Source organism: Colius striatus, chromosome 10 (genome assembly GCF_028858725.1).
Source record: "Colius striatus isolate bColStr4 chromosome 10, bColStr4.1.hap1, whole genome shotgun sequence".
In the NCBI taxonomy this organism is placed as follows: domain Eukaryota; kingdom Metazoa; phylum Chordata; class Aves; order Coliiformes; family Coliidae; genus Colius; species Colius striatus.
Window position 1 is genome coordinate 8,256,315 of NC_084768.1, and position 23,973 is coordinate 8,280,287.

Genomic DNA, 23,973 nt, shown 5'->3' on the forward strand with positions numbered 1-23,973 from the left:
GTCTCCCACATTTATTATGTTGAAGCCAGAAAGTTCACCTCCCTCTGGGAAGCAGGAAGAGTCAGAGTGAAATTCTTCTTTCCCAGCACAGTTCCAAGGCTGTTGGGAAGAAACTCATTGAAAATTGTCACAAAATGGTATTATGGCTCTTTTTTGTTTGCAGCCAGGTGGCAAGGCAGTGGGTGCTCACGCTGGCTCTGGCTGCTTAGGACCCAGGAGCAAAGATCACAGAATCTCAAAGGCTGAAACAGACCTTGAAAGATCATCTGGTCCAGCAGTTCCTGCAAAGAAAATCCCACCCTGCACTGTCTGTGCCATGAGCAGGGGCCCAGCATCTCCCGGGAAGGGGATCACTGATCTGAAGAAACACCTCAAAAAAGGAGTGCTGTAATGATGTTGCAGGTACGTGCAGCCAGCAGGGGCTCAGGGCTGTCTTTCCCCACCCTTTTGCTGTTGAGGGTCTGTCTGTCCATCTGACAGAGCGGTGATGGGAACAGGCACAGGAGCAAACACAGGTAAAGGGTTAATATGAGTTTATTCATACATAGAGGAAGTGGGGGGGGAAAGAGGCATTTGAGATGATGAATACTTCAACTGAAAATACAAAGACAGAGAAAGGAGCAGGTGGCAGATTTCAGTGTAGAACAGAGGGCAGGGGCTGTACCCCCTCCCTGAGGGGCAGCCGGTATTAGGGGGGGTCTCAGCAAGGGCTTTTCAGTACGAGAGAAGGGGAAAAGGCAGCTCAAGGGAGACTTCAGCATGCTGTGAACTGACTTATAAGCAACCCAAGTAGTCCAGGATGAACTTTTGCTTAGTAACAAAACAGTAATGAGCTAGCTAGGGAGATTTGCTTGTAGTGATAGCAAGTAGATCTGCCACCACGGGGATGTACTCCACTGGTGATGGCATCCAGTGCCTGCAGAGAGCATCCTCTGGGGCCTGCTGCACAGCTTCATGAAATGGCATTGCCCAGTACACAGAGACTTAAAAACAGTACAAAGGTGTTTGGAGAAGTGGAGCCTGAGGCCTCCCTCACTCTTTGTCATTAGCAGACACCATCCTGTGTGTCGGTGTCTGCCAAGGGGCTACACTTCCCCGTGAGCTCAAACTTCATTAGGAGAAAAAACAAGAGCCATAGTGTAATTCCAAATAGAGGCAAAGCAATGTCTGTGTGCTTGGGTCTGCTGCACTCAAATGTTTTTCTAGAGCATTAATTTTTAATTCTCACATCAGACCCACATAAGCAAACATAAATAGGACTTCATCCTTCACATAATCCATCCAGCTTGTGCTTGTTGTCACATATACCGAGTAATCACTGCCTGCCACTACATACAGAAGAGCTAATAATAAATATTAGGACACAAACTTACAAGTTAAATGAGATACGGTTAAGCAGTCGGTTAAAAGGACAACTGTTATCTAAGGTTACAAAAGACTGAGTATTGCTTTTCTGAGGTGCTCCTCTCCTTCATTTCAAACACTCACCTGCCAAATCTATCCTGGGAGGAGAGTATGGGAGGGCTTGGAGTCATTTGTGGCAACATGCAGAGACTAGTGGGGGTGCGAGTGTGCTTCGTGAGGAGGATTAGGCATAGGGAACACGTGCAGGTAACTGACAGGGTTCATCCCCTGTGCGAAGGGAAACCCACGAGCTGAGGTGAGCAGCAGGGTTGGCACAGGAAGGAGCTCTTTGTTCCCCACTCCCCATCCTCGTTCCCTCTTCAGGCAGAGAGGGAAGGGCCGTGCTCGGCGTGGGCCCGCAGGAGCGCGGCGATGTCCCCGCGGGCAGCGCGCTGGGCCAGCGACAGCGCCGAGTTGCCGCCCTGCGGGGAAGGAGTGAGACAAGGCCTTACCACACATACCCCAGCTCCATCCTCAACTCCTACGCTCCTTGACCCCATCACTGCTTGGGGAGGCTGTCTGCAACCTCTCCTTCTCTCTCCACTGAGCTGTCAGCCAAGGCAGCTTCACACCCACATCTTTACCCCCAAAACATCCTTTCCTCCAGTTCCTCCCTCATTTAAAACAAGTCACTGTCCTGCAAACTTTCCCACGGTGTTTTGAGGCTCAGCCTATCCCCATCGTGCTTTCTCCTGGTCCTGGAGCTGTCCCACATGTTGAATTAGAAAACAGTTACATAAGTGCAACTGCAGCCAGGTGGCCCATCAATGCAAGACTTCCACCCGCCAGCCACTGCTTCCCTGTCCCGCACACTTCCCTGGAGAGCTGTCCGTTCTCAGGGGAGAGTTAATTGCTGTTAATTCCTTGGAGCTGAAGCCCTGGTGTTTCCATGTGGTCAGGATTTTATTTGGCTTGCTTTCCTTAGGTTGACACCAGGTTGTGCTCCTGCCCAAGCTATGGCTGGGACTGGGACGCTGCCACAGCCACTCATCCGCTGCACGGCAAGCACAGAACCAGGGCTGCTCTCCCCATAGTAGTGCCCTGGTTAGGAAGTGGACCAAAATCATTCTTCTTCACTCAAATAAGTACTTGCTGCCTGTAACGTGGTCCTATGTGAGCCCATGAGGCTGTGCAGGGCCTGCTGGGGACTCACCTTGTCGGTCAGTGCGAGCTGGCAGCCGGGCTGGGCCAGGAGCAGCCGCACCATGTCGGCGTTGCCCTGCCTGCAGGCCACCATCAGGGCCGTGGTCCCCTCCTCGTCCTGCAGGTTGACGTCGGCCTGGCAGGACAGGAGGGCTCGCACCATGTCGTCCCGCTCATGGCTGACGCCCAGCATCAGGGCGGTCTGGCCTCCCTGCAATCACACAGCAAAGGCTCAGCAACCCCCCGCCACGGCCTCCCACAGTCCTGCCCAGGCAGACTGATAGAGATGATAAGATTGTTAGTGTTGCATATATAAGATTGCATGTTACTATTGCAGAGCACCTCTATAACAATAACTCATATTATTATTGCATATTATTCTTAAGTAACGCTGTGCATCTTCAGCAGGTACTGCAGGAGAGGTCTGCTTCACTTGCACCATGGCTGCGCAGGGGGGCTTTGCAGCAGCATGGCCAAACCCCCCAGCTTCCAAATGCCATTCCCCCAACCCTCCTCAGCAGTTTCAGGTCTAGACTAACCTTCCTTCTAGAGAGCTGTGCAAGTTGGATGAGGACACTGTCATTTCTGAGACCGAAACGTGTGACTCCCTGATGAGCACCTGCCCACCAGCAAACCTGAGCCAGGTCCTCCTCCCTGTTATCACTCCTTCAGGCTTTTAACTTTTCAGCTCGCACGAATTGCTAAACTTTCAGCCTTCCTTCCTTCCTTCATTTTATCAAGCTCTCACACCCCTTCACAGAGAGCTGGCAAGTGGCCACGCTGCAATTTAGCTGAGGTTGCTTTTATAACTTTTGGGAAGCAGCAACTCCCTGTTGTTGCTTCTGCTTCCCTGTTGGGGAGGGCTGTTTACCCGGGAGAAGAGAGAGCTGATAAATACCTAAAGGGTGGGTGTCAAGAGAATGAGACCAGTCTTTGTTCTGCAGTGGCCAGTGGTAGGACAAGGGGTAACAGGCATATGCTGGAACACAGAATGTGTGAGGGTGTGGAGGCTCCTTCTTGGGAGGTTTCCAAACCCACGTGGACATGTTCCTGTGCCCCTTGACCAAAGGGAACCTGCTTTAGAAGGGGTTGGGCTGGAGGGCTGGAGCTCTGCAGGGCCCTTCTAAGTCCCAGCATTCTGGGATTCTGTACCTTCAGCTACTCACCTGGGCAGCTCTCAGGTTGACATTGCCCTCCTTCAGCAGCTTCATCACCACCTCCATGTCCTCGGGCGTCTCAGCAGCTGCCAGCGGGGTAAGCATCACGGCCGTGTAGCCGGCACGGTTCAGCAGGTCCGGGCGGCACACGCCTGGGAGGGGTGGGAGGCAGAGAGGCAGAGAGGCGTGTGGCACCTTACATTCCCAGAAACTGAGGGTTCCAAAGTGAAACAGGCTTTGGATTTATCTGTGTTAAGTATCCACTGAGCACGATGTTAAAGGCCCCTTGGTGTGACACTTTGCTACAGCTAATTGCAATTGCTGAGTCAGCTCAATTCACTTTGAAGGCCATAACAAAACCAAAACAAAATAGGGGGAGGAATAATTAGTGCTTTGGGTACTGGCCAGTTGTGGAGCTGTGGGCTGCTTGCTTCAATTCCTGCAGCAAGTGAGCAGCAAAAAGGCAACCATCACCCAACAAGCAGTGTAAAGTCATCTTGGCCCTGTTTCACTCACTTTTCCCCTCATAAAGCCTATTTTCAACTCCACCATGAGGAACAAGCTGTGTATGACAGGCCAGGAGGGGACACACAGCCACAGCCAGGAGGGGACATGGAGCCACAGCCAGGAGGGGGAACACAGCCACAGCTCTCTGTACACCCACGGCAACAATCGGGTTATAGATGTGTATGATAATCTGCCATTTCCCTGACATTTAGCAGCTGCTTGTGCCCATGAGAAAAGGCCAAAGTGCCTTTACTCTTCCGTAGTTCCACATGCATTTCCCCTGCCCCCTGTACAAACTCAGTTGAGACTATTCTTTCATTGCAAAAAGAGATTAAAGTTCGATAGTTTAATGGAGTTTCCCTGTGATGCTGAGGGGGTTGTTACACCCTCAGGGGTCTGATCCTCCTGCTTGGAGCTACCAGAAGCTGAGGAAGCCACTCCATCCCACCTGGAACAGGGCCACAAGAGACACTCCTTGGCCATGGGGACCCTGAGCCTTCTCCAAAGTCAGATTGCAAAGCCCTCAAGATGTGTCAGGGCCCTGAGGGCACTAATGAGTTTTAATATTGCTGAGGAGGCTCAGCTGGGCCCCCTGCCCACACCTGGATGTGACCTCTAGATCAACCATGTCTCCTGGCTGGACCTTGTCCCCATGTTTGTATCTTGCATGGACCTCGGCCCCATGCTTGAATCTGGGATGGACTTTGGCCCCATGCTTGTATCTTGGATGGACTTTAGCCCTATATTTGTCCCTTGGGTGGCCCTTGGCCCCACATTTGTCTCCTAGATGGACCTTGGCCCTATGCTTGTCTATTGGGTGGCAATGTCGGTTGTAGCTGGTTCCCAGCCCCATCTCCGCCCCACCTCCTTTTGCTTCTGAGTGAACTCCCTGGGAGGACCCTGGTCCTCATTCACCCTTTAACACATCTGGGACTGTTGCTGGATCATGGTCATACCTGCCATGAAGTAAGTCCCACAGCCATACTCAGCCGCTGAGCAGAGCAGCTGTTCCTACCTGTGTCTAGCAGGAGCTTTGCAACGGGGAAGTTGGAGTGGGAGACGCTGTAGTGCAGAGCCGTGTTGCCGTTGCTGTCAGCCAGGTTGACCACCGTGGCCAGGACCTGGGGCTGGGTGGCCTCCAGCGCCCTCAGATACGCCGCCACCACCTCAGGGCTGGAAGAGCTGAGGCTGGACACCCGGAACCACTCCTGGCACACGCTGCTCAGGACGTGCTGCTGCAAACAACAAAGTCTTGACGTTACTCCTGGGCTCATCCTCCTGCAGACCGCTCTCCGCCCCCGCTCTGCTCTCCTGTGCTCTGGCATCCTCCAGCTGCTCTTTAGTTTGTGGTTTTGTGACTACTGCTGTAACTTAAGGGGGAGAGGAATTTCCTGTGGTAACTTGAATGAGTAAGCAGAGAAAGCCTTCATCTTATTCTCTTTTTTCCCCTCTCTTTCCCTTTTCTTTCATCTATTCTAAAACCAATTCAGAGGCCATCTCACTCCCCCCCCCCCCCCCCCCCCGCCCACACCCCCTCCTCACAAAGCTGTCCACAGGATGGTAGGGCACAGCCTGCAACGTGCCACGGGGATCATCTTATCCCTTAAATGTGACAGAGTGTGGGAAGCGCGACTGAAATGGGATGGAAAAATATCTCTACCAGATGCTTGTCGCTCGTGGTCCTGATTTCTGAGAGGTGCTGGCTGAGCAGCTGGCAGTTGGCAAGGAAATCTTCAGAGGGTTTGCATCTAAAGGGAGAACACTTTTGTAAACTCACCACGGGACAGGACTTGCAGGGGGTACAGAAGCAGGAAGGAGAACGTGCAGTTTAGGTCAGAATATGCTCAATGCTTATTTAAGTGCTTAACTTTATGGACATGAGTTGTCCCATTGACCTGACACACATTTCAGGTACAAAGTTAAGCAGAGTCCCAGATCTGTATGGTCAACTACATCTGCTACAAGAAGCCTTAAAGCAGGGGAGCAAATAAAAGAAAGAATCACCTTATTCCTGAATCTGCAAAGAACTTTACTGAGAACTTTACACGAGAGGAAAGAAATGAGCTAATTCTCACCAAAAATGACTCACTCCATCTTTTCCTCAGTCAAGTGTAAGGCCTGAATCAGTTCCCATTAGGCTCTCTACTAACTCAAAACATATTTAGCTCTTCAAATCCCTTTCCCATGCCTGCAGTGGCTGCCTCTCCACTGAACAGATTAAGCCCCTACCCCAGCCCTGCAGGAGGGACTGAACGCAGCACCGTGTGTCCCGTGCCTACAGACCATGCCTGGGTATTTGGTTACCTGTCAGCCTCGTGCTGAGTGCAAGATTCTGCTTCAGCCAACAGCTCCTGAGGGTCATCATCCTCACATTTCTCTCGAGAGGAGGTCCCTGGTGAAGCCTCTTTGCTGTCACCTCCAGCCTTCTCCTGTGTGGGCTCCAAGTCCTCCTCTCTCCCCTCCGTCTCGCTCTCTGCCTCGCCGTCTGACGGGCTGTCCTCACAACTTGTGTCTTCACTTGAAGTCGTTTCGTAGCTATTTATTTGAGGACACCACATGTTACTCACTCCTTCCCCATCCGCCACCACGGGGCCTGACCAAAGCTCATTGAAGACACAGGCAAGTTAAAAGGTTAGAGCCACAGCCACGCTTTGGGGTTAGTCCTTGTTCGGCTCCTCAAGCCAGCAGGAGCGTGACAGAAGCAGTTAATTAGCAGCAGGCAAGGTTACTTCAGGGACTGCTCGGTTGGTGTGGAGGGACGTCCAGGCATGGGCTGGGCCTGGCAGCGTGGCAGCAGCCATGAGGGCCTCCAGGTAAAAACTGTGTGTGTGCAGCTCCAGCAAGGACCTGAGCCCACCACTCCAGCAGTGCCTCTCTTCTGGTTGTCCAAAAGTTATTAATAACAGGAACACCTTCCACAAGACAGAGTATTTCACTCTGAGGGATCTCAAAGCTTTTGGGATCCCAAATCCCAAACTCGGCTGAGATTCCTCCACTCACTACAGGTCGTGCTCCTTGCAGCGACTGTTGGTAGAAGCAGCTCTACACAACAAGAGTAATGTCTGATGACCCCAACAGCAGTAGCCATCAAGTTGGGAAGTCAAAGAAGTGTGAGGTCAGCAGAAACCAGCATTCAAAGTGGCACAGGGGGCAGTGCAATGCATCCTAGCCTCCTCATGCCAGCACACATACTCCTCAGTAGATGTGCCACTGCTGCTCTCAGAGATGCACGTTGGGCTATCCAGTTAGCTCAAAGAACGTTAGATGTTGGATACACCGGGAACTGGGTGTCGGAGCACAACCTACAAGATGTGTCTCCTTCTGAGTAGTTGTTTTCTGAAATAGTCTTCTCTCAGTCCCTGAAGCAAGTTTTGGTGGCCGTGGCTGGAGCGTGGAGGCAGGTTAGTGGCAGCGTGCCCACCCAGGCGATGCTGACCTCCTCCAAAACCCACCAAAGCTGGTGGGGATCCTCCCACAGATCCTGCTGGGTTTTGGATGAAGCCCTCAAAGGTGGGAGTGTCAATTCCCAGGGCGTCCCTCACTGCTCTGAAACACCATCTTTTCAACAGGGTTACTTACAGGTTATCAGTGATGGATTAAAGAAGGAAGAAAAGAGCCTCCATTTCAAATGGCCTTTTAATCAAGAGGTTCAGAGGGGAAAAGAGGGAAAAAAAGAATGACTTCTTCAGCAATACAGAGGATATTACATGTCAAAAGGCAGTTTTATCTTCTGAACGGATGCTTACCCACCATTTACCCCAACAAACTGAAGATTCTTTTTGGTCCCATTGCCTCCTGCGTGGAAACCATAACCTTTCTTTTTCATGATAGATTTAAGACTTGTGGCTGGAGAGACTTCTAGTAAAATACAAAATAACAGATTAATTAAGCAGATGTGCCATAATTACCCATGATTATTCCCAACCTCTAGTGAGACACTACAAATCATTACCATAAGCATCTTACTTCACCTCAGGTGATTCTTTTTACATCTTCCAAAAGTATGGATGCTCCTGGCCACGACCTGAACCTGCCCTGCCACCTTTAAAATACAGGTCTCAAACCTCTCCAAGGGACTGGGAATTATATATATGTGCCCTATGAATATAAGTAGGTTTTCCTTTTCTAATAACATTTTCTTGTACTTTTTTTTTTGTCCATAGTAACGTATTGGAAGTCTAGATAAATGTTCCATAACACTACACGTGTGAGTCTCTCCCTCAGAGCCTGAACAGCCTATGAAAGGAACAGGTCATTATCTATTTGCAAGCCCACTCCAACAGCAAACAGGCAGCCTTCAGGTTTGGCTGTTCAGCTTCATACAAGCTAAAATCAAAGGGGGACAGCTGTGAGAAGGGGCAGGTCTTTTTCCCAGCCTAGTTGCTCAGGTACTTTGAGCTAGGTTTGGTTGTGATGAACTCCATGCTGACAAGCCCCAGATAAGCCCAAGTCCCATATTCTTGTAAATTAAGATGTCCAATCTGATTAAAAAGAACGGTTATTTGATGAAATAACCAAAAGTATGGGCCCCTCTTGGAAGCTGATCCTGTACATAACTGAGTCATAGCTTGATCCACTCCCGCGTGGTTTTGTTTGCTTTTTTGTCTGCCAGATGACACGGCTTATGATGTGCAGAGACTCACCCTTCTTACACACCTTTAGGAGGTGCCCTTTCTCATCTGGCTGATAGTAATTATATCACTGCATCACCCCTGTATTGACACTCGAATAAATGGAAAGAGATTCGGCCTGGACACGTCGAAACCTATGCCAATATTATTTACCCAACTGTTGACAGTGTGTGTTGGAATTCTCCTTATCCGTGGGCCCTCGCGTAGAGTAGGCAGACAGCAAGGAGTTTAAGGAATTGACAAGTTGGTTCTGAATGGAGCTGAGCTTGGAGGCTGGTTGTTTAATAGCACTGGCTAGCTCAGGGTAGCCGTGCTCCAAACACAGCCACTGCTCCTGCAAAAGCTCCTGGATCTTCTTTACGTATTGGCCGATGGGGTCGACAGCAGGAAGATCCTCGTGGTCAGGGGAACCTTCCTCTTCCAGCCCATCTCGAGGTTCATCTTCACCAAAGCCTGTCTTGTTCTCTCCTGTGTTCCAGTCAGCTCTTGTTCCTCGGTAACTTTCTGCTTGAGCAGCAAGGCTCTGGGTATCGTAGTTATTCCTGTGATTTTGATTGTCATCGCTGAGGTGCTCCTCAATCTTCAGCGGGGTGAAGCCTGGTGCCTGAGGCCCAGCCTCGCTGTTGGCTTCACCAAAATGTCCCTCTGCGCTGATGCTGGTGTGAGCGTCTGCCAGTCCCTGGTCTCTCTGAGCACCCAGTGCCATCACCTGCGCGTTCCCGTTGTCTGCCCTGTGGACACCGCGTCCCATGGATTTGGTGGGGACTGGGATGTTGACATTGATGCCTTTATCATGGGCTTGCTTGGCCTCAGGCACCTGCAAGAGGTCGGTGTTCACGGCGGCATCACAACACTGCGGAGCCCCACTGCTGCGCCCCGGCAGCACCGCGGCCTCTCTGCTGGTTGCCTGGCACAGCTTCTCTTCCAGCTGAGCTTTGGAGCTGGACAGTAACTTAATGCTTTTCTCCTTCTCCTTGATCTCATGATCCTGCCGCTCTAGCACTGCCCTGATCTGCTCGAGCTCTTCCTTCTTCTGGCCCAGCTGCTGCTCCAGAGCAGCAACCTGCCGCTTCAGCGCCGCAACCCCGCCGGGATCTCCAGCGTCCTGAGGCTGAGGACCACAGCTCTCCTTCTCTCCAGCCCAGACACTCTCCTCCTCGGCTTCCTTCAGCACGTCTGGAGCAGCATCACTCACGCTTAACTTGCCTTCTCCAGGGCTGATGTTCTCCTCTGTGAGCTGGAGGGCAGTGGGGGACGCTGCTCCATCCCCTACCAAGGCGGAGCAACCAGCGGCGTCGGCATCGCCGTCCTCACCGCCGCTCTCCATCACCACCTGCAGCTGCGGGACCGCAGGATGCTGGCTCTGCCACGAGGACTGCACCTGCACCAGCCCCGGGCTGCCTCCATCCCGATGCTCCTTCTGCTCCAAGCTGGTGTCCCGGGGCAGAGCCAACACGGTGCCGTCAGAGGCAGGTGAAGGCGGCGTGGGGCGAGAAGTGCTTTCGGAGCCACTCTGGTCGAGGCAGTGCTGGGGAGGTGGCTGGAGGGGCGAGGGCACCCTGCCGTTGGCGGGCACGGGCTGGGGCTGGCCAGGCAGCAGTGCCACGGGCATGCTGGCAGCACGCAGCAGCAGCGGCCGCCCCCGCAGCTCCGTGTCCTGCCAGCCCCGCTCCGCCTGCCGCCGCGTCTCCGCCAGAAGGGCTTTCCTCCGATAACTCGGCTCATCGGCCAGGGCAAGGGGGCCCTCGCCGGGCAGGAGGGGACGAGGGGGCTCCTCTGCTCCCAGTGATGCCTTTCGCTGCGGGAAGGAGCAGGTCGCTGTCCAGCTCTTGCTGGGAGCAGCCGTGCATCCTCGTCGGGAGCCGTTCTCGGGCAGGCTGAAGTTGCGGGGCAGGGTGCTGAACTTGGGCTGCTTGGCTTTCCGGTGGATGTGAACCCTCCTGATGGTGTTGCCTTTCTCAATGTCATCCACATACTTCAGGAAGTCCAGGTCCAAGTGAAAGCCATAGGGCGTCTCCACGGAGTAGGGGAGGCTGCGGGGCTGCTCCTTCTCACCATCAGGTTTGGGTAGCTGGCCATCTGCTGAAACAATCCAAAAAGAGAAGATGGAACTGTGAAGACAATAACAAAACTAGTCAAAAATAAAAGTGTTTAGAGCAGGGGGGAGAAATGTTACTGCTTTTTACATCTCAGGTTCAGGCAGGTGGGGGACAGTGGTTTGTCAGCGTGGAAGCTCGTGGTGAAGCTGTGCAGAGACACGGCAACACACGCAAAGGTTCAATCCATTTTTCCAGAGGTGATCTGGGTAATCGTTGCACTGAGGAAGCTGAAAATTTGCTGAAATCATGGCTCTAATTGGCAATTAAGCAAACAGCAGGTTTTGCAGGCAAAGCTACGTGTCTGGCTAAGTATAAAAAGCTGCCCAATGCAAAACAAATCCAGAAGGTCTAAATAGCTAAACCTCTGCATCATTGCTCCATCTCCTTTCTGCAGCAAGCCCCTGAAATCACAGTGGTTCGGGCTGCTGAGCAAACAAGCCACGCTCCATGAGCAGGAGGAGGAGCAGCTCAACCAGGAGAAATCAGGTTTCACAGCTGTTCCCTTTGTCCCCATCCTGATGTAGCGGCTGTGTGGGAACCAGGAGAAGTTGGCTCAGCTTTTGGTGCCTCTTGTCACAGAGCATCACCACCTTCCTGATGGGAAGCAGCATGTGAAAGTCTGAGCAATGACACAGGCAAAGCATCAGGCAGGGGAATAAGGCCCATGAGCACAGTCTGGAGCAGAGGACAGGAGGACAAAGGTACGCTGAACTGAGAGCTGTTTTTGCTGTGGTTCAGGAAGCCTGCATAATACATGAATGATGCACTTTTCATCTGGCCCAGCCTTGTATCTATAGAAAACAGGTTATTTGCAGTATTTCTGGTAAGGAAATGACTTCATGGGTTGGTTGTGTTGGGGTTTTTTTTCCAAGGAACAAAGAAACAAACAAACATCCCATCTTCTCCTTACCATCGGTCTTCTCCATGGCGTGGTCTGATCGGGCCGTCACTTAAACATCTCCTGACAAGCTATGGCAGACAAGTCGCTTCACCCTTGAAACAAAAGATGAAGATACTTTTCATTTAGGAAAAGCACAACCATTTGAATACCTCTCCTTAAAGCCTTTTGCCTCTTGGCAGACCATCCCCCTCGTCTTCCCCATCTTGTGCAGCTCGACTGTGTCTGCTAAGCACTTTCGAGCTGCTTCAATCAATAGTTCCTTTTCCAGTGGCAACAACTTGGGCTTCATTAAGCACATTCCAGGTAGCTGGTTCTTATAAAACATCCCCTGCAGTACAGACAGTTTGGACTGCAAATGAAGAGACAGACACATAGGATTTTTTTTCTGCTAGGCTTGAGATAGATGGCCCAAGGAGTCTTCATTGACTCCTGTAAACTGGATATATCCAACATAATATCTGTGAAAGCAGAAAGGGATACAAAACTATACACAGAAGTGGCTGGTTTGACGCTCTGGGTTTGATGCATAATGACTAAAAACTCCTCTTAAACCTAATTCAAACGAAACCTGTTATTTCTGAGCACATCCACACCAAATTGCATTAAAATGCAGACAAATTGCTTTCTGATGAGGGAAGATCTTCAGGTTGAGATCCACCACAGCCTATATCATGAACTTCACAGCCAGTCTGGTCTGCATTGCCCTCCAGCTCTTTCCCATCATGTGGATGTGGGTGAGACTCTTCTGGAGCACAAGAGGAGATGAAGGCTGGGAAAACAGCCAAGAAAGGTCCTAGTTGAGGCTCCTCTCCTTCACGCCCTTGAGAAAAACATAGGGAAGAGGAAAGCGAGGTGAAGGAGGCTGAGGCAGTTGGACATCACTGTAGGAGGCTTCCTGACTTGCACAAGGACAACATTGCTGAGACTGAGAAGGTCTGTCTTTTAATTCCTGCTACAGGGAAAGAGTGGGGGGTTCTTGGTTAGGATTTTCCTTCAAGTCGGCCTCTGGTCCCACAGCAGCTTGGAAGTCCACTCCTGCTTCTTCAGCACACCCTTGAACTACGCCAGATTTTGAGGGGTAGGACCAAGGAGCACAAAGCCAGCACCAGGAGACACAGCCAGGAGTATTTATTCCAGAATGCAGCTCACATTCATCTCATTGATCAAACCTTCAGATCCTGAACTCCTTCTCTGCTTATGGGATTTTGCCTTAAGTGAGGCTTTTAGCACGCAGCCACACCTCCAAGGCTTCCTGTGAATGGGCTCCAGCTAACCTTTACCCCTTGCTTCACCTGGCACCATACTTTTCCACCACCCACCTCGTTCGCCTTTTCTCTTCTACAGCATCCCCCAGCAGAACCATCTCTCAAGACCTCTGGCTCATCCACCATCTCAGGAGCAGACCTATCTCTACAGCTTCCACATTCTCTGTTTCTCATGCAATTATTTTTGCACTGCACTGTGCAACTCATCTTTCTTCTCGTAGCAATGGCAAGATAACTGGATAGGAGCACAGATAAGGATATTCAGAGCATAGCAGTGCAGTTGTTCTGTTCCAGGAGCACTGACGTGATCCGTTTAACCACAACAAAGACCAGCAGGAAAACAAACCTGAATCCTGCTGTATTGTTACCATAGGACAGGTACTTTGAAAGATCAAAACCACTTAAAGAAACACTTAGTTCTGTCCTTCAGGTAGACACGTTTCTTTTCCATTTGTAGGCCACCATGGAACGTTGGGAGGATGAACGTCAAAACCCTCAGAAGCACATCCAGGGTTGGATGGTGACATTGACGCCCACCCAACACCACATGAGCTTCTGCAGCCCCCTGCCCTGCTCTCCAATTAACTGCACTTCTCCTATAAAGGGCAATTTCTCCCTTCTCCTCCTGCCAACAAACAGCACGTGCCAACATGAACACTAACCTCCCTCTCAAATGTGGTTTTTAATCATTTTTCTGATTACAGCCAATTACGGAGCACTTACGGATCCCAGCTACAGCCCCACCAGCTACACTTCACTCTTCTAGATCATTCATTTAGAAGAGAGGGGAAAGACAGTGAATGGGATGCTTTTTAATATCTAGATAATTACATCTAATCTGTTCATTTACGAGCTGGATGCGTCCCAACTCTGCAGCCCAAATTGATACTAAGACTTTTCTCTTTTGACCAATCTACTTCAAAATTGCCTCGTAAAAGCATGTTGAATGTACTCTACCAGCTTGCTGATGTTCTCCTGTCCCATCCCCCCCCCACCTCCAGGGTAGCTCAGGCATAGGGTGGATGGCTTTGAGCCAGAAAGATGTGTCTCCTTGGACCCCAGGGCTGCTGACTGATACCTGTGTCTAATTAAAAAAAAAATGAGGTGAAAAAGCAAAGTAATCGCCAAGAGCAGATCTATGCCAAGAGTCAGGCCCACAGTTCAGGGCAGGGCAGTGCTTTCAGGTGAGTCTCCACCTGCTAACAAACACCCTGTTACACTGACCCTCTGCTGGGGGCTGGATTTCCCGAGTTTCCCTCTGTTGAATGGAACTGAAGGACACGTTTTCCTCTCCAGGCAGGCGACATCACCACATGCACAGCATTGCTGATTCGTACCTTTACTACACAGACAAGGCTGTGGGGAAGATCCATTCAGTTTTGAATTACATTGTTTTTCCTCAAGGCAGGAATAAATATCCACAGAAGGGGAAATCAAGAAGCCAAATATGTGAGAAGGCACAGAGCGAAGTGGGTTTATTCCCTGGGGCAGCCCGTTTGCAGGTACAACATACACTCTTTTTAACCGGCCCTGACTCAAACACTGTCTCTTCACAGTCACATTTAACCCCTCTTTTACTCTGTCCCACTTGCCAGGCAACCTAAGTGCCTGCCTGCTCCCCCATCCACCCCAGCCAGCAGAAAGCAGAGCACCGTTACAGCCCAGCAGATGTAAAGAACAAATTAACTCAAACACAAAGACAAATATACATGGATTTCATTCTCCAGGAGCACCTCACTAGTAATTTTCAATTGGAAATGTTTAGCCCTGCGCCTATAAATAAGAAGATAATTCCTCCCTGCTGAGCAGCGTGTTAGCACAGCCTCATTAGCTGTAACACAACATCTTTTTTTGCTCTGCTCTGCCTGTCATGTTCTCCTGCACTGCAGCAACGGCTTTAGCACTTTGTGGTGAAAGGAAAATTTGGTGTTAGAAAAGCACCTTGTTACCTTCTCATGCTCCCACCTCCAAGCCCACCGGGGAGCAGAAGCACTTGCCTCCCTCAAAAGCATCTTTTTTTTCCCGTGCTGAGAGCCAGCAGCGAAGGGTTCAGAACAGCAAACGTGCCTTTTCCAGCTGTTACAAAGTTGGTCAGCTGAGCAGTGACCTTGCTCGGAAAGCAAATACAAGTTTAAAACAAGAAGCAGGAGAGAGAGATCCATTTTCTAATCGAGCAGCCCATGGCTCTCGTCTGACCTTTCCGAGGACAGCTCAAGCCCGCTGCACGAAAGGAGTTTCTCTCCATGGCACAGTTACCTTTTCCGTAAGACACGAGCCGCTGAGAGCTGCTCGGGCTGTCACCGGGCTGCCCCCTCCTCCCCTCCCCAGCAGGAAAGATTACTGAAAAGACAGTCAATTATTAACGAGAGGGTTCTTACTATACCTGACGCTGCAGGGCTGCAGCCCGAGCTCGCCCTCCGCATGCTGCACCCTCCCTGGCTCAACGCATTAGCTATTCTGCTGAGTGTCTCTCCCGAGGAAACGCGAGCGGCTGCCGCGACTAAAAGGCGGCATCTTTAGTAGAAGCCGCAGAAGGTCTCAACGTCCACAACTAATCCTGACAGAGCCCAGTTCCCACGAGCCTCTCAGCCTTTTCACCCCTCTCCCCACAGCTCTGGCCCCTCACGGCACATCTGCCCACCCGCCAGCTCCGGGAGAAGCCAAACAGGACGGGGCGATGGTGGGAACGCGGCGTGGGCGAAGGGCGCCTGAGCCGCCAGGACAGGCCCTGCCCTGAACGCTGCCAGGAGAAGTGGGCAGCCCCCCCGGCTCCTGCGGGTGCTGGTGGGACTCTCCAGCCCTTTGCAGTGGGGTTATCGATGCAAACTTGGAGCTCGAGGCAGAGCTCAGTGGCTCTGTGCAGTGTGCCAGGCCCCTGTGCCGGGGTTCCCCTCAGGCATCCCAGACTGCTGCACCTCCAGGCAGCAACGGGGGAAAGAAACCCCTCAGCCCCTGAACTTGCAACAACTTGCAAAAGCAGAGGGGTTCAGACACTGCCCGGCTCCCCACAGCTGGGCTGAGAACCTCTTCCAGGGCTGGGAAACAAAACCCTGAGAAGCAGAGGCATTCCCTTGGGACTCAGGGGCTCCGTCGGGGGCTTTCGCCAGGGACTCACATTGCAGTCCCATCGCTTAATAAGCAGCGCAACCAAAAGGCTGGTGTTGGCGGGAAACCCCCCTTTCCTGACTGTGCCTGCAGAGCAGAGCTGCCGCCTCTCCCCGGGGCTCGCTCCTGCAGCTCCTCAGTGGAACTTTCACAGACGGAGCTTGAAGAAAAGCAGAAAAGTTTTGCCTTGGCAGGAAGCGAAATAGCCTGGAGATGTACAGAAACGGCTGCGGTTTGTCTTTGCCACCACTCCCCAAGGCACGGACGGGTTAACTCCTTTACCCGAGGAATGAAAAGTAACCCCCTCATTTCAGCTCAACACCGCCTTTCCCACCAAATGCCGCCTTTCCCACGCAGCCTCAGCATCCCACGCCATGCAGGGCCCCGGCTCTGTGTTCACAGCTTCCTGCTTTCGCTAGCAGTCACTGTGCTGGGAGTTCAAAATGAACTGAAGAGCACGTTGGCTTATTAAGTGACTACTCCAAATATCTCCCGTCACGTTCTGCCGGTTCAGTTACGTCTTTTCCGAGCGTGTTTGGAGGGCTCCAGTGCTCGTGCTCTCTACACAAAGCAGTACAATGGAAAAATATACCTATTGCTATATGGTGCTGAGTTTAAAGTCAGCCTAAAAGGACTGTTTAGTTTTCCCACTGCAAAGGCCCAGCAGGAAGCTTTCATCTGGAGCATTTCCTTATTGCAATTACACACACGAGACCTACAAGGCTTTTTTTTCCCCAGATGTAGTCCCTACGGGCCTGAGGCAGGTCTTCAAGTCTGTGCCCCCTTAAGTAAGCTTTTAATCAGGAGCTATGAAAGGATGGAGTTAATTAATTATAGGCTGGTCCTTGCTAGCTTGATGGCACAACTGTCTTGTGATAGCTTCAGATGGTGGGGCTGGCACAGGGAGGGAAAAGAGGAAGGGTGTCACCCGGGCACGGCATGAGATCGCCCTGCAAGCACGTGGGCTGGGGTCGTGGCCTAAATTGGTGCTGGTTTCCATTATGCACTACAACTGTCAGGGGGGAGTTTGCTTTGCAGGCTGCTGCCATGGATGACAGGAAGCAGCCGACCACAAAAGGGCTCAAAAGCCATCCCATGGGTCCCAGCCAGTCCCGCCATGGCCACCGCGGCCTTCTTGGACGCTCCCAAGGCTGATTGGCAGAGCTGCTGTCTGCCTTCCTCTCCCCAAGTAGAGTGGCTGCAGGGGGCAAGTTTGGGCTTCATCCACCATCCCCCCCTCCACCACACAGACCCCCAGACAGAGCTCTCCCTCGGTAGCCGAAGGGTTACAAGCCAAACCTGCTCCATCCCGGGCGGTCTGCTCGATTGCACAACCACCAGCCCGGCTATTATTGCAAGTGGACATGCCAGGAATAAATATAGCCTCTCGGGGAATATTTGTTGAACAGATTTTTCAATCCTGTTTTCACTGCAAAGGAAAAAAAAAACCAACTCCTTTCCAGTGTGCTGGGGACATCCCCACGGGTGGGACGGCTGTGGTGCAGCGGTGCGCCGGGACGGGCTGCTGGCTGGCACAGGCACTGTGAGGAGTTTCTTTCCAGGAGGGAAAAAAAACCTCCCTTCTAGAAGGTTGAAAACTTTGTGGGATTAAATAAATAAATAAGGAAGGAAGTAAATAAAAGCCGTTTAAAGTCCTGGTTTGCATTGCAAGAAGTTGTCAGGAAGTCGTCCAAAGTGAGAGCAAACAGGGCTTCCACTGTAAGGGATCTGTGTCCTGGGAGCCCATCAGCTGCCTCTTGGAAGCAAAACTACTCCAGTTCCTTTAAAGTTTCACAAATAAAGTTTTGGGTTGGTCTGAAATGAATCGTTTTCCCTCTTTACAGTTTTCAGGATTCTGAGCATAGAGAGATCCAATCAGGATATCCTCTGCACTCCAGGCAAAGAAAAACCCCACACCCAAACAAGTATGAAGATCTGCATTCAGCATCGTGCAGCCACTGTGACACAATGCCCTCAGCACCGCTCAGAAACTGCGGCTGGGGCTGCAGCAGTGTGGGCACTCACTGGGCTGGTCCGTGGTGCCTGTCACGGGGCAGAAGACACCTGGGCACATCCAAAGGTCAACCCCTCTGAAAGCAGATATGCTTAAAACTCACCCTCTGTCCCTGAGCCAGCGGATGGCCTCAGCATGTGGCGTATCATAGAATTGCTTTGGTTGGAAAAGACCTTCAAGATCATCACATCCAACGACTCCCCTCATCCTGCCCAGCCCACCACTAACCCATGGGCCTCAGCACCTCAGCTCCACGGCTTTGGGATCCCTCCAGGGATAGGGACTCCCCCTCCTCCCTGGGCAGCTTGTTCTGGTGTCTAACAACCCTGTCAGCAAAGGAGTTGTTCCTAATCTCCAATCTAAAGCTCCCCAGTTTTCAATGCAATGACAGCAGATAACCTGAGGCATTGGCACCAGCACTCTATCACACCCCAGGCTGAAGCTCCTTTGGCTGCTGCCTGCACGAGGCTGGAAGCAATTTGTGAGAGCTCTCTCTGTAACTCATCAGCTCACGGGTGCAGGGATGGAGAGATCCAGGCTGGCCTGCTCTGCCAGCCCTCAGACTCACTGCTAAATCACCTCCCATAGCAGAGGAGGAGGCTGGCTGGGGCTGGAGCTGGGGGCTGCTCACATGGAAACCATCCTGGAGGCACGTGGAGCCTCCTGGGTGCTGAGAGCAGCAGGCTCAGGGAAATCTGAATAATTAACCCAGAGCAACTTAATAAAAGAAGACAATCACTTTCAGCAGCCTTGGTGGCCAGTGGTACTTAAACAGCCATTTCAGGTGTCTTTTCAAAGGGCAGTAATAAAGTTGTGTGGACACTGATTTTATTAAAGCTGCTTATTGCTGTTCAATAAATGCCCTGTGCTTCCTGCCAGCATATCCATTAGAGACAGGTCAGGACGAGACCTGGAGGTATCAGATATCCCAACGATCACATTCACCCCCTCCTCTGATAACCTCTCTTCCAACTGACCTCCAGCCATGGTCTTACAAAAGCTTTGGGTAATTCTCTTGATGTTATCTCGTGCCTTGAAAACTGTTTTCCCTAAAGTCTCCTTTCTTGGAGCAGGTCAAATTTTGCTGCCATGATATTGAATAACACTCACATGAGTTAAAGAACCTGGTAGCAATTTTGTGACAATGAGGCTGTCCTTGGCTTGGCCAGGGCTTGGTGCATCCTTGGGGTTCCTGCGCTCACCCTGCTCATGAGCCAGAGCTTTGGCCCAAGCTGGGCTGGAAATAGCTTCCATTTCTTAAGGTAAAACAGGATCCTCTGGGTATTTCAGAGGTGGGTGAGAAGGGGAATCATCAACTGGGAAAACCCATCCCAACAGATGAGGGAGAAAGCCCCAGAAAGTACATTTGTGGTTGCAAAGCTGACTGATTATTTGGGGTCTGTCCTGTCTGACCCTGGTAAAGGTCCCATCATCAACACAGGTCCTCTCCTGATGACAGTGGCACTTTCAGGGGGTTTCAGGACAGCCCTGTTCTCTGCAAACCTATTTTACTCCTCTTCCCTGGGCAAGCTCTGCAGTCCTCCATAGAGACAAGAGACCACACTTGCCATCTGTTTCTGGCCTGGGACAACAAAACTCAGGTTGATCACACTCACAAAAGGTTTTAAAACCTCTTCAAAAGGGAAATATTTCTTTTTCAGGCTCCCTGAAACCACTCTCCCCGTGGGCCCATGGAGGGGATGGCTGTGCTGGCCTCCTCCTCTGCTGGGCACTTCCACGGGGCTGCCAGAAGCCCTGCAGTCCTTTCCCACCTGCTCACCCAGCTTATGGGGAAGGGTTGGCAAACAGGGGCTTCCCTCCAGTTTTTTGAGCAAGCTCAGGCTGCACATTGCTGGTTTATTTTCAGCTTTCTCACTTGCACTGAGCCTCACGTTCAGCCTCACTGAGCCTCATGGACAGAGGAACGGGCTGCACTGATGAATCTGACATAACCTCACGTGGAAGACGGGAGCTTCTGCACAGGGATGCATTTTTCACCATATTTCATGTTTCTGGCTCTACCAAACTGTTCCCTTTGGCTGTATATTGTAATCATGACAATAACTGCTTGTTCATGTGCTGTTTAAACCCTGGGATGTGCAGGACTCCAGGCTTCCTAAAGTATGGCACCAGAGACATGAGTTCCACTGAGGTCTGACATCAGTAGGGCTGAAGAAGGAGCTCTCTGCAGCTGGTTCCTCCCCAGCACTCTCCCTTGGCACTGGCAGTGTGTGGGTGCACACAGTCAGGGATTTCAGCCCTGAGCCATGGGCTCCTCTGTGCCCCCTGAGATGGGGTCAGGCTCTATTGGCCAAAATCTGCATCTTGCTGCTCTTGAGCAAGACAGAGACATGTAACTCCTATCATATGGGGCACTGAATGGAAAATACAGTAACTTTCCATATCTACAAGGGCATGTAGTGATAGGACAAGGGGAAATGGTTTCAAATGGGAATAGGGGAGATTTAGATGAGATGTTTGGAAGAAGTTCCTCCCTGTGAGGGCGCTGAGGCCCTGGCACAGGCTGCCCAGAGAGGCTGTGGCTGCCTCATCCCTAGAAGCATCCAAGGGCAGGTTGGATGTGGTTTGGAGCAGGCTGGGCTGGTGGAAGGTGTCCCTGCCCAGGGTAAGGGGTTGGAACGAGATGAGATTTAAGATCCTTCCCAATCCAAACCATTCTATGGATAACTCTTTTTTTTTTTTTCAAATAGGGCCATGTTGATCCCTGGTGCTGCTCTCAAAGCAAGTCCCAAGATCTGATGTGTAACACTCGCCGATAAACACACGCCTTTCAAAATATTTGGCAGCTGGAACACCACAGGGGGAGGGCCCTGAATCAGCAACGAGCCTGTGAATGAGCTTGTGTTCAACAAACATCAGCCACCTTGCAGAACCCCAACACAGCTCCCCATGCAAAGGGCATTTTGAGACCTGACCTCTCCCTCCTGACACTCACCCAAGGGATGCAGAGGCTGGGAAGCAACACCACACTCCTGCACAGCAGCAACTAAACGTGGGGGAGGGTATGTTTTGGTTACCTGAGGACGAAGGGAGACTTTGTGACACCGAATTGGCTCCTGCAGGAATGGGACAGCCTCAGTACTGCATGAGGAGGGGGCAATTTCTTGCACTTGGCAGACAAAACCTCCCCCATAACCAGATCTTCCACAAAGGAACTGAACATGGCCCTATTTACAAGTGGTTTGGAAACTGCACTGGGAGACTGACGGAGCCCACAGCAGCAACAGGCTTCCCCCATCTTATCTTCCATTTCCAGGATTAACAAATGCATGAACTGAGCCCTCCCTAAGCACAGCCAGGGTGCCGTTCACCAGGCTCTGCCTGGTAGCTTTCAAATATTACAGTCAAAGTGACAATCTATCCCAAACCCGAGGTTATGGGCTCCCTCCTCTCACTTGCCATTTTAGGAATGGTGTAAGAGATCAGCTGTTTCCATTTAGTCTGTGCCAAATCAAACCCAAAACACTTGGGGAGGCTGTGAAATGAGTATGAAGGCAAATGCTGGTAGTTGTTTTACAGTGCTCCCCCTCTCTCTGCCCATCACTGTGGTCACTATCCTCATCCTGCACATGCAAAGTTTTTGGGTGCTCACTGCCTTCGTTTGAGCTGCACAGCCTAAAATATTTATTGTCTGGTTTAGCCAAACAAAGGAAACTCTTCCTGGTGGTGTCACATCCCACAGCTGTGGGGAAAAGGAGCTAACCCTGGATAGTACAGTCCCGCTTCCATCTCTGGACGGTGAACATCACGCCCAGCGCATCCAGACCACGGCTGCCTCTGCCTTACATTTATTGGGACACGCGCTCTCTGCCATCACCAACCTTCTCCTGGACCACCCGGCCCCTTCTACACGGACCTCAGGCGATGGTCTGTCCCGGTGCAGCAGCTCCCTGTGCACACTCACTCCGGTTTGTCCCGGAGCAGAGTCAGAGCCCGACACCTCTTTGCTTTAGACCGAGGAAAGTCACAAGCCTAATGCTGACGAAAGTGCTCGCACGGGGCACGCCTGGTCCCGGCAGAGCTGAGCTGCTCAGAATGCCCTGGCAGCAGCAGCTGCTGCTGAGGAAAGGCGATGCTGCCTGCGAGGGAGAGGCACTGCCCGGCCCTCCGCTCCCTGCCAAAACCGCTGCTCCGGCGGCCCCTCTCTCGGCCCCTCTCGGATGCAGAAACCCAGCGCTCAGCCTGGCCCCACGCAGACCAGCCGTGCGGCCGAGCCCTGAGGCACACGGCGCGGGGAACACGAGTACGAACCTCGCTGGAGACAGCAATGAGTTAGGGAGCCGGGAGTTCGCGTGCGCGGACGGCGGGAAGGCCGGCGGGGAAGCGGGGAGAGGCTGCGGGCAGGCGCCGAGCTCGGCAGCGGGGGCCGAGCCGGGGCTCCACGGCGAGGGAGGGCTTTACGGTGGGACTTGGAGGCTAAATGCAGTTCTGCCTGCTCTGGTGACTTCCGCTGCGTTGCCCGAGGACCCTCCTCAGCCCTCTCAGGGTGCCGGCCGGGGGTCCCGCCAGCGCCGCAGCCCTCCCGCCCCTCCTCGCTTCCCAGCCGTGCTCCGTGCCCCCGTCTGGCACCCGAGGGTGCGCTGGAAACGCTCCTGTCCCGCGTGATTTAAGGCTGTCGCTGCCCTCGGGAAGCTACTTGAGGGGCCGGACGCCCCTCAACACCCCCGGAGGACCCCCGAGTGCTGCCAGGAACCGCCGGACCACGCTCTGGAGCATCTCGGAGCACTTTCCGAGCATCCCGCACAGCACCCCCGCAGCACCCTTTGAGCCGCCCCCAGAGCATCCTCCAGCGCTCCCCCCGAAGCATCCGCTGCCGCCCGCCCCGGCGCAGCCCCCGCGGCTCGCCAGGACACCCCCGGCGCAGCCCCGCGGGTGAGGGGTGCAGCGCGGGTCCCGCAGCCCCCCGCCTCCCGCCGCCCCCGGGCCGCTGCCCCCCGGTACCTGCAGCGGCGGAGCGGGCTGGCGCGGCGGTACCGGCGGCCCCGCTGCCTGCGGCGGGCGGGCCCGGGGCGGGGCGGGCCCGGGGCAGCGGGGATGGGCGGTGAGAGCCCGGAGGAGCGGCGGCTGTGGGAGGACAGGAAAACATTCTTTTTCTCCTTTCTTTTGGTGCTTTTTTGTTCCCCCCCCCCCCCCCGTTTCTTATAAGCACAGCAGCGTGTTTCTAAGCCCTGGCACGCTTCATTCCCACTTTCCCGGCCCATCCTGCGCGCACAGATGCAGGAGGGGGGGACCCGCGGGGACGGGCCGCGGCTGCCGTGGGATGTTTGCTCCTACGGTGCTTGCGGCGGCTCTTAACGCGGCTCAGCCGTTCCTCGCCTCCCGCTTTACATCGATCCCTCAGACCCTGAAAACGTACAGATGCAATGTAAGGTTTTGGTTCGGAGCCTCCCCATGTGCCTTAGCTCATGGGATTTACTGCGTGTACCTTACTTGTGGGATTTACCCCGTGGGATTTACTCCATGTGCCTTACCCCGTGGGATTTACCCCATATACCTTACCTGCGGGATTTACATGCTCCTCACCTACCCAGCTGCAGCAAGTGGCTTTAATCACAGTTCTTTTCTAGGCCCTGGGGACAGGCAGAATTCAGAAAGGTGATGACCTGCAATAATACCCTCAATAATAGGTGAAGCTTTTTGACACAGAGGCAAACCCCTGCCCTGCTCCAGCAATGCCTGGGGTAGCCGCCTGGCCTTCACCTGGGCTGTGGGCTCAGCATCCCCTA

General features: G+C 52.6%; 1 protein-coding gene across 7 annotated transcripts; it reads right to left on the minus strand.

Moving 5' to 3' along the window:
- Positions 1 to 518: 518 nt before the first annotated feature.
- Positions 519 to 23,264, minus strand: KANK4 (KN motif and ankyrin repeat domains 4). Of its 7 annotated transcripts, none has more exons than XM_062004122.1 (10): positions 23,189 to 23,264; positions 11,852 to 11,934; positions 8,996 to 10,921; positions 7,958 to 8,069; positions 6,516 to 6,746; positions 5,872 to 5,959; positions 5,227 to 5,446; positions 3,714 to 3,856; positions 2,558 to 2,758; positions 519 to 1,826 (listed from the first exon to the last, which is right to left on the minus strand). In XM_062004122.1, exons 2-10 carry the CDS (start codon positions 11,865 to 11,867, stop codon positions 1,725 to 1,727), a joined length of 3,039 nt encoding a protein of 1,012 aa, XP_061860106.1. In that variant the 5' UTR covers positions 11,868 to 11,934; positions 23,189 to 23,264; the 3' UTR covers positions 519 to 1,724. The 7 variants fall into 7 exon arrangements, with proteins under 7 accessions (XP_061860106.1, XP_061860108.1, XP_061860107.1 ...); XM_062004124.1 differs by having other exon boundaries at positions 7,958 to 8,066; positions 8,996 to 10,924; XM_062004123.1 differs by having other exon boundaries at positions 5,227 to 5,443; positions 8,996 to 10,924.
- Positions 23,265 to 23,973: the final 709 nt, after the last annotated feature.